The 20,497-nt window shown below is 52.7% G+C and overlaps 1 protein-coding gene across 1 annotated transcript in view; it reads right to left on the bottom strand.

Annotated features, from left to right (window-relative positions):
- TRIM62 (tripartite motif containing 62) overlaps window positions 1-20,497 on the bottom strand; it is a 171,538-nt gene that overhangs the window by 21,067 nt on the left and 129,974 nt on the right. Inside the window, exons 4-5 of the mRNA XM_073656036.1 lie at window positions 845-1,101; window positions 624-739 (exon numbers count right to left, since the gene is read on the bottom strand). Of these exons, the coding sequence (XP_073512137.1) occupies window positions 624-739; window positions 845-1,101 (373 nt within the window). The remainder of the gene's footprint in view (window positions 1-623; window positions 740-844; window positions 1,102-20,497) is intronic.

The following is a 20,497-nucleotide window of genomic DNA, read 5'->3' as shown; positions in this document are numbered from 1 at the left end:
TCCCCAGGGTAACAGGAGGGCTCAGAACAGGATCCACCACCCCCAGGGTAACAGGAGGGGGCTCAGTACAGGATCCACCATCCCCAGGGTAACGGGAGGGGCTCAGAACAGGATCCACCATCCCCAGGGTAACAGGAGGGGGCTCAGTACAGGATCCACCATCCCCAGGGTAACGGGAGGGGCTCAGAACAGGATCCACCACCCCCAGGGTAACAGGAGGGGGCTCAGAACAGGATCCACCCCCCCCCCAGGGTAACAGGAGGGGGCTCAGAACAGGATCCACCATCCCCAGGGTAACAGGAGGGGGCTCAGGACAGGATCCACCACCCCCAGGGTAACAGGAGGGGGCTGAGAACAGGATCCACCACCCCCAGGGTAACAGGAGGGGCTCAGAACAGGATCCACCACCCCCAGGGTAACAGGAGGGGCTCAGAACAGGATCCACCACCCCCAGGGTAACAGGAGGGGCTCAGAACAGGATCCACCCCCCCCAGGGTAACAGGAGGGCTCAGAACAGGATCCACCCCCCTAGGGTAACAGGAGGGGCTCAGAACAGGAGCCCCCTCCTTCCCATCACACAGACCACCCATGCACGTGGCGGGGGGCTCCTGCGGGCGACTTACCTGGGTGGATGTCTTGGAAGAGCGTCTTCCAGATGGTGTACTGCAGGGGTCCCATGTACTTGGAGGTGGGGAAGTCTTCGTACGTCAGGTTGGTTTCATGGATTTTGCCTTTTAGCCTGGAGACAGAAGAGGAGATTGTGGAGATGAGACGGAGGAGCCACAGCAGGAGCTTCGTGACAGTGTGCAGCCTGGAGGTCTGATGGATGAGAGGGTCCGCTCACCGCTCGGACAGGGAGGAGATGCCGGCCAGGAAGCTGTGCTTGTCGGCCTCGGTCAGCCGCTCCTGCAGGATCTGCACGCCCTCCTGCACCTTGCGCAGCTGCTGGCTGTAGCGCTGCACCTTGTGCTCGATGTCCGTCAGGGTCCGGGCCGTGTCCGACTCCAGCTCCTCCAGCATGGCCTTCTGACGCTCCCTCAGCAACCGCTGCAGCCGATCAAAGGCCTCGCTGATGGTGGCACGGAGACTCTTAGCGGAAGACTGAGAGAAGAGACAGGGATCAGAGGAGAGCGGGCAGGAGGACTACAAGAGCCAGCATACACCGAGCACGGGGGACTACAGGAGCCAGCATACACCGGACAGGGGGACTACAAGAGCCAGCATCCACCGGACAGCAGGACTACAAGAGCCAGCATCCACCGAGCACGGGGGACTACAAGAGCCAGCATCCACCGGACAGGGAGGACTACAAGAGCCAGCATCCACCGGACAGGGGGACTACAAGAGCCAGCATCCACCGAGCACGGGGGACTACAAGAGCCAGCATCCACCGGACAGGGGGACTACAGGAGCCAGCATTCACCGGACAGGGGGGACAACAAGAGCCAGTATCCACCAGACAGGGGGGACTACAAGAGCCAGCATCCACCGAGCACGGGGGACTACAAGAGCCAGCATTCACCGGACAGGGAGGACTACAAGAGCCAGCATCCACCAGACAGGGGGGACTACAAGAGCCAGCATCCACCAGACAGGGGGGACTACAAGAGCTAGCATCCACCGAGCACGGGGGACTACAAGAGCCAGCATACACCGAGCACGGGGGACTACAGGAGCCAGCATACACCGAGCACGGGGGACTACAGGAGCCAGCATACACCGAGCACGGGGGACTACAAGAACCAGCATACACCGAGCACGGGGGACTACAGGAGCCAGCATACACCGAGCACGGGGGACTACAAGAACCAGCATCCACTGGACAGGGGGACTACAAGAGCCAGCATCCACCGAGCACGGGAGACTACAGGAGCCAGCATACACCGAGCACGGGGGACTACAGGAGCCAGCATACACCGAGCACGGGGGACTACAGGAGCCAGCATACACCGGACAGGGGGACTACAAGAGCCAGCATCCACCGGACAGGAGGACTACAAGAGCCAGCATCCACCGAGCACGGGGGACTACAAGAGCCAGCATCCACCGGACAGGGGGACTACAGGAGCCAGCATTCACCGGACAGGGGGGACAACAAGAGCCAGCATCCACCAGACAGGGGGGACTACAAGAGCTAGCATCCACCGAGCACGGGGGACTACAAGAGCCAGCATTCACCGGACAGGAGGACTACAAGAGCCAGCATCCACCAGACAGGGGGGACTACAAGAGCCAGCATCCACCAGACAGGGGGGACTACAAGAGCCAGCATCCACCAAGCAAGGGGGGGACTACAAGAGCCAGCATCCACCGAGCAAGGGGGGGACTACAAGAGCCAGCATCCACCGCACAGGGGGACTACAAGAGCCAGCATACACCGGACAGGGGGACTACAAGAGCCAGCATCCACCGGACAGGAGGACTACAAGAGCCAGCATCCACCGGACACAGGGAACTACAGGAGACAGCATCCACCGGACAGGGGGACTACAAGAGCCAGCATCCACCGGACAGGGGGACTACAAGAGCCAGCATCCACCAGACAGGGGGACTACAAGAGCCAGCATCCACCGGACAGGAGGACTACAAGAGCCAGCATCCACCGGACAGGAGGACTACAAGAGCCAGCATCCACCGGACAGGAGGACTACAAGAGCCAGCATCCACCGGACAGGAGGACTACAAGAGCCAGCATCCACCGGACAGGGGGACTACAAGAGCCAGCATCCACCGGACAGGGGGACTACAGGAGCCAGCATCCACCGGACAGGGGGACTACAAGAGCCAGCATCCACCGGACAGGGGGACTACAGGAGCCAGCATCCACCGGACAGGGGGACTACAAGAGCCAGCATCCACCGGACAGGGGGACTACAAGAGCCAGCATCCACCATACAGGGGGGACTAGAAGAGCCAGCATCCACCGGACAGGGGGACTACAGGAGCTAGCATCCACCGGACAGGGGGACTACAAGAGCCAGCATCCACCGGACAGGGGGACTACAAGAGCCAGCATCCACCGGACAGGGGGACTACAAGAGCCAGCATCCACCGGACAGGGGGACTACAAGAGCCAGCATCCACCGGACAGGGGGACTACAAGAGCCAGCATCCACCGGACAGGGGGACTACAGGAGCCAGCATCCACCGGACAGGGGGGACTACAAGAGCCAGCATCCACCGGACAGGGGGACTGCAAGAGCCAGCATCCACCGGACAGGAGGACTACAAGAGCCAGCATCCACCGGACAGGGGGGACTACAAGAGCCAGCATCCACCGGACAGGGGGCCTACAAGAGCCAGCATCCACCGGACAGGGGGGACTACAAGAGCCAGCATCCACCGGACAGGAGGACTACAAGAGCTAGCATCCACCGGACAGGGGGACTACAGGAGCCAGCATCCACCGGACAGGGGGCCTACAAGAGCCAGCATCCACCGGACAGGGGGACTACAAGAGCCAGCATCCACCGGACAGGGGGACTACAAGAGCCAGCATTCACCGGACAGGAGGACTACAAGAGCCAGCATCCACCATACAGGGGGGACTACAAGAGCCAGCATCCACCGGACAGGAGGACTACAAGAGCCAGCATCCACCGGACAGGGGGGACTGCAAGAGCCAGCATTCACCGGACAGGAGGACTACAAGAGCCAGCATCCACCATACAGGGGGGACTACAAGAGCCAGCATCCACCGGACAGGGGGCCTACAAGAGCCAGCATCCACCGGACAGGGGGACTACAAGAGCCAGCATCCACCGGACAGGGGGACTACAAGAGCCAGCATTCACCGGACAGGAGGACTACAAGAGCCAGCATCCACCATACAGGGGGGACTACAAGAGCCAGCATCCACCGGACAGGAGGACTACAAGAGCCAGCATCCACCGGACAGGGGGGACTACAAGAGCCAGCATCCACCGGACAGGAGGACTACAGGAGCCAGCATCCACCGGACAGGAGGACTACAAGAGCCAGCATCCACCGGACAGGGGGGACTACAAGAGCCAGCATCCACCGGACAGGGGGGACTACAGGAGCCAGCATTCACCGGACAGGGGGACTACAAGAGCCAGCATCCACCGGACAGGGGGGACTACAAGAGCCAGCATCCACCGGACAGGAGGACTACAAGAGCCAGCATCCAGCTGACAGGGGGGACTACAAGAGCCAGCATCCACCGGACAGGAGGACTAGAAGAGCCAGCATCCAGCTGACAGGGGGGACTACAAGAGCCAGCATCCACTGGACAGGAGGACTACAAGAGCCACCATCCACCAGACAGGGGGGACTACAAGAGCCAGCATCCACCGGACAGGAGGACTACAAGAGCCAGCATCCACCGGACAGGAGGACTACAAGAGCCAGCATCCACCAGACAGGGGGAACTACAAGAGCCACCATCCACCGGACAGGGGGACTACAAGAGCCACCATCCACCAGACAGGGGGGACTACAAGAGCCAGCATCCACCGGACAGGGGGACTACAAGAGCCAGCATCCACCGGACAGGGGGACTACAAGAGCCACCATCCACCAGACAGGGGGGACTACAAGAGCCAGCATCCACCGGACAGGAGGACTACAAGAGCCACCATCCACCAGACAGGGGGGACTACAAGAGCCAGCATCCACCAGACAGGGGGGACTACAAGAGCCAGCATCCACCGGACAGGGGGACTACAAGAGCCAGCATCCACCGGACAGGGGGGACTACAAGAGCCAGCATCCACCGGACAGGGGGGACTACAAGAGCCAGCATCCACCATACAGGGGGGACTACAAGAGCCAGCATCCACTGGACAGGAGGACTACAAGAGCCACCATCCACCAGACAGGGTGGACTACAAGAGCCAGCATCCACCGGACAGGGGGACTACAAGCCCCAGCATTCACCGGACAGGGGGGACTACAAGCCCCAGCATTCACCGGACAGGGGGGACTACAAGCCCCAGCATTCACCGGACAGGGGGGACTACAAGCCCCAGCATTCACCGGACATGGGTGGCCAGGGCGCATGTGCATTCATAGCGTCCACGGCCTTCCGGTTTGGCGGTACAGGAACTGCTTGCATTACAGCATGCGCTCCACAGCGCAGGGAACGGAAGTCACTTTTGCGTGGGCGGCCCTAGTGTCACATGCCCCGCCTCATGACTTGGACAACGCTTTGGGATTGGCTAGATCCTTAATATTCCGTATTTAAAGAACACCCTCTTTGTTGGTTAACGCCCCTTGGAAGAAGCTGGAGGTGAAACGGCATTGTCGCGGTTTGTGTGCGGTCAGACGCTCAGACCGGAGTGAGTATCATCCATTGATCCCAACATTATTTGGTTCCATACTTTTCTGGATCTTGTAACCCAGGCACCTTACACATTGCACCTTCTGCATGAAGTCTACAGCAGAGCAGATTGTGTCTCAGCCCATGCACTATGCACTTTATAGGCGCCGTGCACTTTATAGGCGCTATGCACTTTATAGGCGCTATGCACTTTATAGGCACTATGCACTTTATAGGCGCCGTGCACTTTATAGGCGCCGTGCACTTTATAGGCACTATGCACTTTATAGGCGCCATGCACTTTATAGGCGCCGTGCACTTTATAGGCGCTATGCACTTTATAGGCACTATGCACTTTATAGGCGCTATGCACTTTATAGGCACTATGCACTTTATAGGCGCCGTGCACTTTATAGGCGCTATGCCCTTTATAGGCACTATGCACTTTATAGGCGCCGTGCACTTTATAGGCACCATGCACTTTATAGGCGCCGTGCACTTTATAGGCGCTATGCACTTTATAGGCACTATGCACTTTATAGGCGCCGTGCACTTTATAGGCACCATGCACTTTATAGGCGCCGTGCACTTTATAGGCGCTATGCACTTTATAGGCGCTATGCACTTTATAGGCGCTATGCACTTTATAGGCGCCATGCACTTTATAGGCGCTTTGCACTTTATAGGCGCTATGCACTTTATAGGCGCCATGCACTTTATAGGCGCCATGCACTTTATAGGCACTATGCACTTTATAGGCGCTATGCACTTTATAGGCGCTATGCACTTTATAGGCGCTATGCACTTTATAGGCGCTATGCACTTTATAGGCGCCATGCACTTTATAGGCGCTATGCACTTTATAGGCACCATGCCCTTTATAGGCGCTATGCACTTTATAGGCGCCATGCACTTTATAGGCGCTATGCACTTTATATGCACTTTATAGGCGCTATGCACTTTATAGGTGCCATGCACTTTATAGGCGCCATGCACTTTATAGGCGCCATGCACTTTATAGGCGCTATGCACTTTATAGGCGCTATGCACTTTATAGGCCCTTTATAGGCGCTATGCCCTTTATAGGCGCCATGCCCTTTATAGGCGCCATGCCCTTTATAGGCGCCATGCCCTTTATAGGCACTATGCCCTTTATAGGCACTATGCACTTTATATGCACTTTATAGGCGCTATGCACTTTATAGGCGCCATGCACTTTATAGGCGCCATGCACTTTATAGGCGCTATGCCCTTTATAGGCCCTTTATAGGCGCTATGCACTTTATAGGCCCTTTATAGGCGCTATGCACTTTATAGGCCCTTTATAGGCGCTATGCCCTTTATACGCGCCATGCCCTTTATAGGCGCCATGCACTTTATAGGCGCTGTGCCCTTTATAGGCCCTTTATAGGCGCTATGCACTTTATAGGCACTTTATAGGCGCTATGCACTTTATAGGCCCTTTATAGGCGCTATGCACTTTATAGGCCCTTTATAGGCGCTATGCCCTTTATACGCGCCATGCCCTTTATAGGCGCCATGCACTTTATAGGCGCTATGCACTTTATAGGCCCTTTATAGGCGCTATGCACTTTATAGGCACTTTATAGGCGCTATGCACTTTATAGGCACTATGCACTTTATAGGCGCTATGCACTTTATAGGCACTATGCACTTTATAGGCGCTATGCACTTTATAGGCGCTATGCACTTTATAGGCGCCATGCACTTTATAGGCGCCATGCACTTTATAGGCGCTATGCCCTTTATAGGCGCTATGCACTTTATAGGCGCCATGCACTTTATAGGCGCTATGCACTTTATATGCACTTTATAGGCGCTATGCACTTTATAGGCGCCATGCACTTTATAGGCGCTATGCACTTTATAGGCGCTATGCACTTTATAGGCCCTTTATAGGCGCTATGCCCTTTATAGGCGCTATGCCCTTTATAGGCGCTATGCCCTTTATAGGCGCCATGCCCTTTATAGGCGCCATGCACTTTATAGGCGCCATGCCCTTTATAGGCACTATGCCCTTTATAGGCACTATGCACTTTATATGCACTTTATAGGCGCTATGCACTTTATAGGCGCCATGCACTTTATAGGCGCCATGCACTTTATAGGCGCTATGCCCTTTATAGGCCCTTTATAGGCGCTATGCACTTTATAGGCCCTTTATAGGCGCTATGCCCTTTATAGGCGCCATGCACTTTATAGGCGCTATGCACTTTATAGGCGCCATGCCCTTTATAGGCGCCATGCACTTTATAGGCGCCATGCCCTTTATAGGCACTATGCCCTTTATAGGCACTATGCACTTTATATGCACTTTATAGGCGCTATGCACTTTATAGGCGCCATGCACTTTATAGGCGCCATGCACTTTATAGGCGCTATGCACTTTATAGGCCCTTTATAGGCGCTATGCACTTTATAGGCCCTTTATAGGCGCTATGCCCTTTATAGGCGCCATGCACTTTATAGGCGCTATGCACTTTATAGGCCCTTTATAGGCGCTATGCACTTTATAGGCGCTATGCACTTTATAGGCGCCATGCACTTTATAGGCACCATGCACTTTATAGGCGCTATGCACTTTATAGGCGCCATGCACTTTATAGGCGCTATGCACTTTATAGGCGCTATGCACTTTATAGGCACTTTATAGGCGCTATGCACTTTATAGGCACTATGCACTTTATAGGCGCCATGCACTTTATAGGCGCTATGCACTTTATAGGCGCTATGCACTTTATAGGCGCTATGCACTTTATAGGCACTATGCACTTTATAGGCGCTATGCACTTTATAGGCGCCATGCACTTTATAGGCGCTATGCACTTTATAGGCACCATGCCCTTTATAGGCGCTATGCACTTTATAGGCGCTATGCACTTTATAGGCGCTATGCACTTTATAGGCACTTTATAGGCGCTATGCACTTTATAGGTGCCATGCACTTTATAGGCGCCATGCACTTTATAGGCGCTATGCACTTTATAGGCCCTTTATAGGCGCTATGCCCTTTATAGGCGCTATGCCCTTTATAGGCGCCATGCCCTTTATAGGCGCCATGCACTTTATAGGCGCCATGCCCTTTATAGGCACTATGCCCTTTATAGGCACTATGCACTTTATAGGCGCTATGCACTTTATAGGCGCCATGCACTTTATAGGCGCCATGCACTTTATAGGCGCTATGCCCTTTATAGGCCCTTTATAGGCGCTATGCACTTTATAGGCCCTTTATAGGCGCTATGCCCTTTATACGCGCCATGCCCTTTATAGGCGCTGTGCCCTTTATAGGCGCCGTGCCCTTTATAGGCGCCGTGCACTTTATAGGCGCCGTGCCCTTTATAGGCGCTATGCCCTTTATAGGCGCCATGCCCTTTATAGGCGCTATGCCCTTTATAGGCGCTATGCCCTTTATAGGCCCTTTATAGGCGCTATGCACTTTATAGGCCCTTTATAGGCGCTATGCACTTTATAGGCCCTTTATAGGCGCTATGCCCTTTATAGGCGCTATGCACTTTATAGGCCCTTTATAGGCGCTATGCACTTTATAGGCCCTTTATAGGCGCTATGCACTTGATAGGCGCTATGCCCTTTATAGGCACTATGCACTTTATATGCACTTTATAGGCGCTATGCACTTTATAGGCGCTATGCACTTTATAGGCGCCATGCACTTTATAGGCGCCGTGCCCTTTATAGGCGCCGTGCACTTTATAGGCGCCGTGCCCTTTATAGGCGCCGTGCCCTTTATAGGCGCCGTGCACTTTATAGGCGCCGTGCCCTTTATAGGAGACCGTGCACTTTATAGGCGCCGTGCCCTTTATAGGCGCCGTGCCCTTTATAGGCGCCGTGCCCTTTATAGGCGCCGTGCACTTTATAGACGCCGTGCCCTTTATAGGAGACCGTGCACTTTATAGGCGCCGTGCCCTTTATAGGCGCCGTGCCCTTTATAGGCGCCGTGCCCTTTATAGGCGCCATGCCCTTTATAGGCGCTATGCCCTTTATAGGCGCTATGCCCTTTATAGGCCCTTTATAGGCGCTATGCACTTTATAGGCCCTTTATAGGCGCTATGCCCTTTATAGGCCCTTTATAGGCGCTATGCACTTTATAGGCCCTTTATAGGCGCTATGCACTTTATAGGCCCTTTATAGGCGCTATGCACTTTATAGGCGCTATGCCCTTTATAGGCCCTTTATAGGCACTATGCCCTATATAGGCACTATGCACTTTATATGCACTTTATAGGCGCTATGCACTTTATAGGCGCCATGCACTTTATAGGCGCCATGCACTTTATAGGCGCCATGCACTTTATAGGCGCCATGCACTTTATAGGCGCTATGCCCTTTATAGGCCCTTTATAGGCGCTATGCACTTTATAGGCCCTTTATAGGCGCTATGCACTTTATAGGCCCTTTATAGGCGCTATGCCCTTTATAGGCGCCATGCCCTTTATAGGCGCCATGCACTTTATAGGCGCTGTGCCCTTTATAGGCGCCGTGCCCTTTATAGGCGCCGTGCCCTTTATAGGCGCTATGCCCTTTATAGGCGCTATGCCCTTTATAGGCGCCGTGCACTTTATAGGCGCCGTGCACTTTATAGGCGCCGTGCACTTTATCTGCACTTTATAGGCGCTATGCACTTTATAGGCGCTATGCACTTTATAGGCGCTATGCACTTTATAGGCGCCATGCCCTTTATAGGCACTATGCCCTTTATAGGCGCCATGCACTTTATAGGCGCTATGCACTTTATAGGCGCTGTGCACTTTATAGGCGCCGTGCACTTTATAGGCGCCATGCCCTTTGTAGGCACTATGCCCTTTATAGGCGCCGTGCCCTTTATAGGCGCTGTGCCCTTTATAGGCGCTATGCACTTTATAGGCGCTATGCACTTTATAGGCGCCATGCACTTTATAGGCGCCGTGCACTTTATAGGCGCCGTGCCCTTTATAGGCGCCGTGCCCTTTATAGGCGCTGTGCCCTTTATAGGCGCTGTGCCCTTTATAGGCGCTGTGCCCTTTATAGGCGCTGTGCCCTTTATAGGCGCTATGCACTTTATAGGCGCTATGCACTTTATATGCCCTTTATAGGCGCTATGCCCTTTATAGGCGCTATGCCCTTTATAGGCGCTGTGCCCTTTATAGGCGCCGTGCCCTTAATAGGCGCCGTGCCCTTTATAGGCGCCGTGCCCTTTATAGGCGCCGTGCCCTTTATAGGCGCCATGCCCTTTATAGGCGCTATGCCCTTTATAGGCGCTATGCACTTTATAGGCCCTTTATAGGCGCTATGCCCTTTATAGGCCCTTTATAGGCGCTATGCACTTTATAGGCCCTTTATAGGCGCTATGCACTTTATATGCACTTTATAGGCGCCATGCACTTTATAGGCGCCATGCACTTTATAGGCGCCATGCACTTTATAGGCGCTATGCCCTTTATAGGCCCTTTATAGGCGCTATGCCCTTTATAGGCGCCATGCACTTTATAGGCGCCATGCACTTTATAGGCGCCATGCACTTTATAGGCGCCGTGCACTTTATAGGCGCCGTGCACTTTATAGGCGCCATGCACTTTATAGGCGCCGTGCCCTTTATAGGCGCCGTGCACTTTATAGGCGCCGTGCACTTTATAGGCGCTGTGCACTTTATAGGCGCCGTGCACTTTATAGGCGCCGTGCACTTTATAGGCGCCGTGCACTTTATAGGCGCCATGCACTTTATAGGCGCCATGCACTTTATAGGCGCCGTGCACTTTATAGGCGCCGTACACTTTATAGGCGCCGTGCCCTTTATAGGCGCCGTGCCCTTTATAGGCGCCGTGCCCTTTATAGGCGCCGTGCACTTTATAGGCGCCGTGCCCTTTATAGGCGCCATGCCCTTTATAGGCGCTATGCCCTTTATAGGCGCTATGCACTTTATAGGCGCTATGCACTTTATAGGCGCCATGCCCTTTATAGGCACTATGCACTTTATAGGCGCCATGCCCTTTATAGGCACTATGCCCTTTATAGGCACTATGCACTTTATATGCACTTTATAGGCGCTATGCACTTTATAGGCGCTATGCACTTTATAGGCGCCATGCACTTTATAGGCCCTTTATAGGCGCTATGCACTTTATAGGCCCTTTATAGGCGCTATGCACTTTATAGGCCCTTTATAGGCGCTATGCCCTTTATAGGCGCTATGCCCTTTATAGGCGCCATGCACTTTATAGGCGCCATGCACTTTATAGGCGCTGTGCCCTTTATAGGCGCCATGCACTTTATAGGCGCCGTGCCCTTTATAGGCGCCGTGCCCTTTATAGGCGCCGTTCCCTTTATAGGCGCCGTGCACTTTATAGGCGCTATGCCCTTTATAGGCGCTATGCCCTTTATAGGCCCTTTATAGGCGCTATGCACTTTATAGGCCCTTTATAGGCGCTATGCACTTTATAGGCCCTTTATAGGCGCTATGCACTTGATAGGCACTATGCCCTTTATAGGCCCTTTATAGGCACTATGCCCTTTATATGCACTTTATAGGCGCTATGCACTTTATAGGCACTATGCACTTTATAGGCGCTATGCCCTTTATAGGCGCTGTGCACTTTATAGGCGCCATGCCCTTTATAGGCCCTTTATAGGCGCTATGCACTTTATAGGCCCTTTATAGGCGCTATGCACTTTATAGGCCCTTTATAGGCGCTATGCACTTTATAGGCCCTTTATAGGCGCTATGCCCTTTATAGGCGCCATGCACTTTATAGGCGCCATGCCCTTTATAGGCGCCATGCACTTTATAGGCGCCATGCACTTTATAGGCGCCATGCCCTTTATAGGCCCTTTATAGGCGCTATGCACTTTATAGGCCCTTTATAGGCGCTATGCACTTTATAGGCCCTTTATAGGCGCTATGCCCTTTATAGGCGCCATGCCCTTTATAGGCGCCATGCCCTTTATAGGCGCCGTGCCCTTTATAGGCGCCGTGCCCTTTATAGGCGCCGTGCCCTTTATAGGCGCCGTGCCCTTTATAGGCGCCGTGCCCTTTATAGGCGCTGTGCCCTTTATAGGCGCTATGCCCTTTATAGGCCCTTTATAGGCGCTATGCACTTTATAGGCCCTTTATAGGCGCTATGCACTTTATAGGCCCTTTATAGGCGCTATGCCCTTTATATGCACTTTATAGGCACTATGCACTTTATAGGCACTATGCACTTTATAGGCGCTATGCACTTTATAGGCCCTTTATAGGCGCTATGCCCTTTATATGCACTTTATAGGCGCTATGCACTTTATAGGCACTATGCACTTTATAGGCGCCATGCACTTTATAGGCGCTATGCCCTTTATAGGCCCTTTATAGGCGCTATGCACTTTATAGGCGCCATGCACTTTATAGGCGCTATGCCCTTTATATGCACTTTATAGGCGCTATGCACTTTATAGGCACTATGCACTTTATAGGCGCCATGCACTTTATAGGCGCCATGCCCTTTATAGGCGCTGTGCACTTTATAGGCGCCATGCACTTTATAGGCGCCGTGCCCTTTATAGGCGCCGTGCACTTTATAGGCGCCGTGCCCTTTATAGGCGCCGTGCCCTTTATAGGCGCCGTGCCCTTTATAGGCGCCATGCCCTTTATAGGCGCCGTGCACTTTATAGGCGCCGTGCCCTTTATAGGCGCCGTACCCTTTATAGGCGCCGTGCACTTTATAGGCGCCGAGCCCTTTATAGGCGCCGTGCACTTTATAGGCGCCGTGCACTTTATAGGCGCCATGCCCTTTATAGGCACCATGCCCTTTATAGGCGCTATGCCCTTTATAGGCGCTATGCCCTTTATAGGCCCTTTATAGGCGCTATGCACTTTATAGGCCCTTTATAGGCGCTATGCCCTTTATAGGACCTTTATAGGCGCTATGCACTTTATAGGCCCTTTATAGGCGCTATGCACTTTATAGGCCCTTTATAGGCGCTATGCACTTTATAGGCGCTATGCCCTTTATAGGCCCTTTATAGGCACTATGCACTTTATATGCACTTTATAGGCGCTATGCACTTTATAGGCGCCATGCACTTTATAGGCGCCATGCACTTTATAGGCGCTATGCACTTTATAGGCCCTTTATAGGCGCTATGCACTTTATAGGCCCTTTATAGGCGCTATGCCCTTTATAGGCGCTATGCCCCTTATAGGCGCCATGCCCTTTATAGGCGCCATGCCCTTTATAGGCGCCATGCCCTTTATAGGCACTATGCCCTTTATAGGCGCCATGCCCTTTATAGGCACTATGCCCTTTATAGGCGCTATGCACTTTATAGGCGCTATGCACTTTATAGGCGCCGTGCACTTTATAGGCGCCATGCCCTTTATAGGCACTATGCCCTTTATAGGCGCTATGCACTTTATAGGCGCCATGCACTTTATAGGCACTATGCACTTTATAGGCGCTATGCACTTTATAGGCGGTATGCACTTTATAGGCACTATGCCCTTTATAGGCGCCATGCACTTTATAGGCACTATGCACTTTATAGGCGCCGTGCACTTTATAGGCGCCGTGCACTTTATGTGCACTTTATAGGCGCTATGCACTTTATAGGCGCTATGCACTTTATAGGCGCTATGCACTTTATAGGCGCCATGCACTTTATAGGCGCCATGCCCTTTATAGGCACTATGCCCTTTATAGGCGCCATGCCCTTTATAGGCACTATGCCCTTTATAGGCGCCATGCAATTTATAGGCACTATGCCCTTTATAGGCGCTATGCACTTTATAGGCACTATGCCCTTTATAGGCGCCATGCACTTTATAGGCGCCGTGCCCTTTATAGGCGCCGTGCCCTTTATAGGCGCCGTGCACTTTATAGGCGCCGTGCACTTTATAGGCACTGTGCACTTTATAGGCGCCGTGCACTTTATAGGCGCCGTGCACTTTATGTGCACTTTATAGGCGCTATGCACTTTATAGGCGCTATGCACTTTATAGGCGCCATGCACTTTATAGGCGCCATGCCCTTTATAGGCACTATGCCCTTTATAGGCGCCATGCCCTTTATAGGCACTATGCCCTTTATAGGCGCCATGCCCTTTATAGGCACTATGCCCTTTATAGGCGCTATGCACTTTATAGGCACTATGCCCTTTATAGGCGCCATGCACTTTATAGGCGCCATGCACTTTATAGGCGCCATGCCCTTTATAGGCGCCATGCCCTTTATAGGCGCCATGCACTTTATAGGCGCTATGCCCTTTATAGGCGCCATGCCCTTTATAGGCGCTGTGCCCTTTATAGGCGCTGTGCCCTTTATAGGCGCTATGCACTTTATATGCCCTTTATAGGCGCTATGCCCTTTATAGGCGCTATGCCCTTTATAGGCGCCGTGCCCTTTATAGGCGCCGTGCCCTTTATAGGCGCCGTGCCCTTTATAGGCGCCATGCCCTTTATAGGCACTATGCACTTTATAGGCGCCGTGCCCTTTATAGGCGCCATGCCCTTTATAGGCGCCATGCCCTTTATAGGCGCCGTGCACTTTATAGGCGCCGTGCCCTTTATAGGCGCCGTGCCCTTTATAGGCGCCGTGCACTTTACAGGCGCCGTGCCCTTTATAGGCGCCGTGCACTTTACAGGCGCCGTGCCCTTTATAGGCGCCGTGCCCTTTATAGGCGCCGTGCCCTTTATAGGCGCCGTGCCCTTTATAGGCGCTATGCACTTTATAGGCGCCGTGCACTTTATAGGCGCCGTGCACTTTATAGGCGCCATGCCCTTTGTAGGCACTATGCCCTTTATAGGCGCCATGCCCTTTATAGGCGCCGTGCCCTTTATAGGCGCTATGCACTTTATAGGCGCTATGCACTTTATAGGCGCCATGCACTTTATAGGCGCCATGCACTTTATAGGCGCCGTGCCCTTTATAGGCGCCGTGCCCTTTATAGGCGCTGTGCCCTTTATAGGCGCTGTGCCCTTTATAGGCGCTGTGCCCTTTATAGGCGCTATGCACTTTATAGGCGCTATGCACTTTATATGCCCTTTATAGGCGCTATGCCCTTTATAGGCGCTATGCCCTTTATAGGCGCTGTGCCCTTTATAGGCGCCGTGCCCTTAATAGGCGCCGTGCCCTTTATAGGCGCCGTGCCCTTTATAGGCGCCGTGCCCTTTATAGGCGCCATGCCCTTTATAGGCGCTATGCCCTTTATAGGCGCTATGCACTTTATAGGCCCTTTATAGGCGCTATGCACTTTATATGCACTTTATAGGCGCCATGCACTTTATAGGCGCCATGCACTTTATAGGCGCTATGCACTTTATAGGCGCCATGCACTTTATAGGCGCCATGCACTTTATAGGCGCTATGCCCTTTATAGGCCCTTTATAGGCGCTATGCCCTTTATAGGCGCCATGCACTTTATAGGCGCCATGCACTTTATAGGCGCCATGCACTTTATAGGCGCTATGCACTTTATAGGCGCCGTGCACTTTATAGGCGCTATGCACTTTATAGGCGCCGTGCCCTTTATAGGCGCCGTGCACTTTATAGGCGCCGTGCACTTTATAGGCGCTGTGCACTTTATAGGCGCCGTGCACTTTATAGGCGCCGTGCACTTTATAGGCGCCATGCACTTTATAGGCGCCATGCACTTTATAGGCGCCGTGCACTTTATAGGCGCCGTACACTTTATAGGCGCCGTGCCCTTTATAGGCGCCGTGCCCTTTATAGGCGCCGTGCCCTTTATAGGCGCCGTGCACTTTATAGGCGCCGTGCCCTTTATAGGCGCCATGCCCTTTATAGGCGCTATGCCCTTTATAGGCGCTATGCACTTTATAGGCGCTATGCACTTTATAGGCGCCATGCCCTTTATAGGCACTATGCACTTTATAGGCGCCATGCCCTTTATAGGCACTATGCCCTTTATAGGCACTATGCACTTTATATGCACTTTATAGGCGCTATGCACTTTATAGGCGCTATGCACTTTATAGGCCCTTTATAGGCGCTATGCACTTTATAGGCCCTTTATAGGCGCTATGCACTTTATAGGCCCTTTATAGGCGCTATGCCCTTTATAGGCGCTATGCCCTTTATAGGCGCCATGCACTTTATAGGCGCCATGCACTTTATAGGCGCTGTGCCCTTTATAGGCGCCATGCACTTTATAGGCGCCGTGCCCTTTATAGGCGCCGTGCCCTTTATAGGCGCCGTGCCCTTTATAGGCGCCGTGCACTTTATAGGCGCTATGCCCTTTATAGGCGCTATGCCCTTTATAGGCCCTTTATAGGCGCTATGCACTTTATAGGCCCTTTATAGGCGCTATGCACTTTATAGGCCCTTTATAGGCGCTATGCACTTGATAGGCACTATGCCCTTTATAGGCCCTTTATAGGCACTATGCCCTTTATATGCACTTTATAGGCGCTATGCACTTTATAGGCACTATGCACTTTATAGGCGCTATGCCCTTTATAGGCGCTGTGCACTTTATAGGCGCCATGCCCTTTATAGGCCCTTTATAGGCGCTATGCACTTTATAGGCCCTTTATAGGCGCTATGCACTTTATAGGCCCTTTATAGGCGCTATGCACTTTATAGGCCCTTTATAGGCGCTATGCCCTTTATAGGCGCCATGCACTTTATAGGCGCCATGCCCTTTATAGGCGCCATGCACTTTATAGGCGCCATGCACTTTATAGGCGCCATGCCCTTTATAGGCCCTTTATAGGCGCTATGCACTTTATAGGCCCTTTATAGGCGCTATGCACTTTATAGGCCCTTTATAGGCGCTATGCCCTTTATAGGCGCTATGCCCTTTATAGGCGCCATGCCCTTTATAGGCGCCATGCCCTTTATAGGCGCCGTGCCCTTTATAGGCGCCGTGCCCTTTATAGGCGCCGTGCCCTTTATAGGCGCCGTGCCCTTTATAGGCGCCGTGCCCTTTATAGGCGCTGTGCCCTTTATAGGCGCTATGCCCTTTATAGGCCCTTTATAGGCGCTATGCACTTTATAGGCCCTTTATAGGCGCTATGCACTTTATAGGCCCTTTATAGGCGCTATGCCCTTTATATGCACTTTATAGGCACTATGCACTTTATAGGCACTATGCACTTTATAGGCGCTATGCACTTTATAGGCCCTTTATAGGCGCTATGCCCTTTATATGCACTTTATAGGCGCTATGCACTTTATAGGCACTATGCACTTTATAGGCGCCATGCACTTTATAGGCGCTATGCCCTTTATAGGCCCTTTATAGGCGCTATGCACTTTATAGGCGCCATGCACTTTATAGGCGCTATGGCCTTTATATGCACTTTATAGGCGCTATGCACTTTATAGGCACTATGCACTTTATAGGCGCCATGCACTTTATAGGCGCCATGCCCTTTATAGGCGCTGTGCACTTTATAGGCGCCATGCACTTTATAGGCGCCATGCACTTTATAGGCGCCGTGCCCTTTATAGGCGCCGTGCACTTTATAGGCGCCGTGCCCTTTATAGGCGCCGTGCCCTTTATAGGCGCCGTGCCCTTTATAGGCGCCGTGCCCTTTATAGGCGCCGTGCACTTTATAGGCGCCGTGCCCTTTATAGGCGCCGTACCCTTTATAGGCGCCGTGCACTTTATAGGCGCCGAGCCCTTTATAGGCGCCGTGCACTTTATAGGCGCCGTGCCCTTTATAGGCGCCGTACCCTTTATAGGCGCCGTGCACTTTATAGGCGCCGAGCCCTTTATAGGCGCCGTGCACTTTATAGGCGCCGTGCACTTTATAGGCGCCATGCCCTTTATAGGCACCATGCCCTTTATAGGCGCTATGCCCTTTATAGGCGCTATGCCCTTTATAGGCCCTTTATAGGCGCTATGCACTTTATAGGCCCTTTATAGGCGCTATGCCCTTTATAGGACCTTTATAGGCGCTATGCACTTTATAGGCCCTTTATAGGCGCTATGCACTTTATAGGCCCTTTATAGGCGCTATGCACTTTATAGGCGCTATGCCCTTTATAGGCCCTTTATAGGCACTATGCACTTTATATGCACTTTATAGGCGCTATGCACTTTATAGGCGCTATGCACTTTATAGGCGCCATGCACTTTATAGGCGCTATGCACTTTATAGGCCCTTTATAGGCGCTATGCACTTTATAGGCCCTTTATAGGCGCTATGCCCTTTATAGGCGCTATGCCCCTTATAGGCGCCATGCCCTTTATAGGCGCCATGCCCTTTATAGGCGCCATGCCCTTTATAGGCACTATGCCCTTTATAGGCGCCATGCACTTTATAGGCACTATGCCCTTTATAGGCGCTATGCACTTTATAGGCGCTATGCACTTTATAGGCGCCGTGCACTTTATAGGCGCCATGCCCTTTATAGGCACTATGCCCTTTATAGGCGCTATGCACTTTATAGGCGCCATGCACTTTATAGGCACTATGCACTTTATAGGCGCTATGCACTTTATAGGCGGTATGCACTTTATAGGCACTATGCCCTTTATAGGCGCCATGCACTTTATAGGCACTATGCACTTTATAGGCGCCGTGCACTTTATAGGCGCCGTGCACTTTATGTGCACTTTATAGGCGCTATGCACTTTATAGGCGCTATGCACTTTATAGGCGCTATGCCCTTTATAGGCGCTATGCACTTTATAGGCGCTATGCACTTTATAGGCGCTATGCACTTTATAGGCGCCATGCACTTTATAGGCGCCATGCCCTTTATAGGCACTATGCCCTTTATAGGCGCCATGCCCTTTATAGGCACTATGCCCTTTATAGGCGCCATGCAATTTATAGGCACTATGCCCTTTATAGGCGCTATGCACTTTATAGGCACTATGCCCTTTATAGGCGCCATGCACTTTATAGGCGCCGTGCCCTTTATAGGCGCCGTGCCCTTTATAGGCGCCGTGCACTTTATAGGCGCCGTGCACTTTATAGGCACTGTGCACTTTATAGGCGCCGTGCACTTTATAGGCGCCGTGCACTTTATGTGCACTTTATAGGCGCTATGCACTTTATAGGCGCTATGCACTTTATAGGCGCCATGCACTTTATAGGCGCCATGCCCTTTATAGGCACTATGCCCTTTATAGGCGCCATGCCCTTTATAGGCACTATGCCCTTTATAGGCGCCATGCCCTTTATAGGCACTATGCCCTTTATAGGCGCTATGCACTTTATAGGCACTATGCCCTTTATAGGCGCCATGCACTTTATAGGCGCCATGCACTTTATAGGCGCCATGCCCTTTATAGGCGCCATGCCCTTTATAGGCGCCATGCACTTTATAGGCGCTATGCCCTTTATAGGCGCCATGCCCTTTATAGGCGCTGTGCCCTTTATAGGCGCTGTGCCCTTTATAGGCGCTATGCACTTTATATGCCCTTTATAGGCGCTATGCCCTTTATAGGCGCTATGCCCTTTATAGGCGCCGTGCCCTTTATAGGCGCCGTGCCCTTTATAGGCGCCGTGCCCTTTATAGGCGCCATGCCCTTTATAGGCACTATGCACTTTATAGGCGCCGTGCCCTTTATAGGCGCCATGCCCTTTATAGGCGCCATGCCCTTTATAGGCGCCATGCCCTTTATAGGCGCCATGCCCTTTATAGGCACTATGCACTTTATAGGCGCCGTGCCCTTTATAGGCGCCATGCCCTTTATAGGCACTATGCACTTTATAGGCGCCGTGCCCTTTATAGGCGCCATGCCCTTTATAGGCGCCGTGCCCTTTATAGGCGCCATGCCCTTTATAGGCGCCGTGCACTTTATAGGCGCCGTGCCCTTTATAGGCGCCGTGCCCTTTATAGGCGCCGTGCACTTTATAGGCGCCGTGCCCTTTATAGGCGCTATGCACTTTATAGGCGCCGTGCCCTTTATAGGCGCTATACACTTTATAGGCGCCGTGCCCTTTATAGACGCCGTGCCCTTTATAGGCGCCGTGCCCTTTATAGGCGCCGTGCACTTTACAGGCGCCGTGCCCTTTACAGACGCCGTGCCCTTTATAGGCGCCGTGCCCTTTATAGGCGCCGTGCCCTTTATAGGCGCCGTGCCCTTTATAGGTGCCGTGCCCTTTATAGGCGCCGTGCACTTTATAGGCGCCGTGTCCTTTATAGGCGCCGTGCCCTTTATAGGCGCCGTGCCCTTTATAGGCGCCGTGCCCTTTATAGGTGCCGTGCCCTTTATAGGCGCCGTGCCCTTTATAGGCGCCGTGCCCTT

The sequence above is a fragment of the Phyllobates terribilis genome, unplaced genomic scaffold, assembly GCF_046119375.1.
Source record: "Phyllobates terribilis strain yellow unplaced genomic scaffold, ASM4611937v1 Scaffold_12__6_contigs__length_324123572, whole genome shotgun sequence".
Lineage (NCBI taxonomy): Eukaryota > Metazoa > Chordata > Amphibia > Anura > Dendrobatidae > Phyllobates > Phyllobates terribilis.
This window is presented reverse-complemented; position numbering and strand designations above follow the sequence as displayed.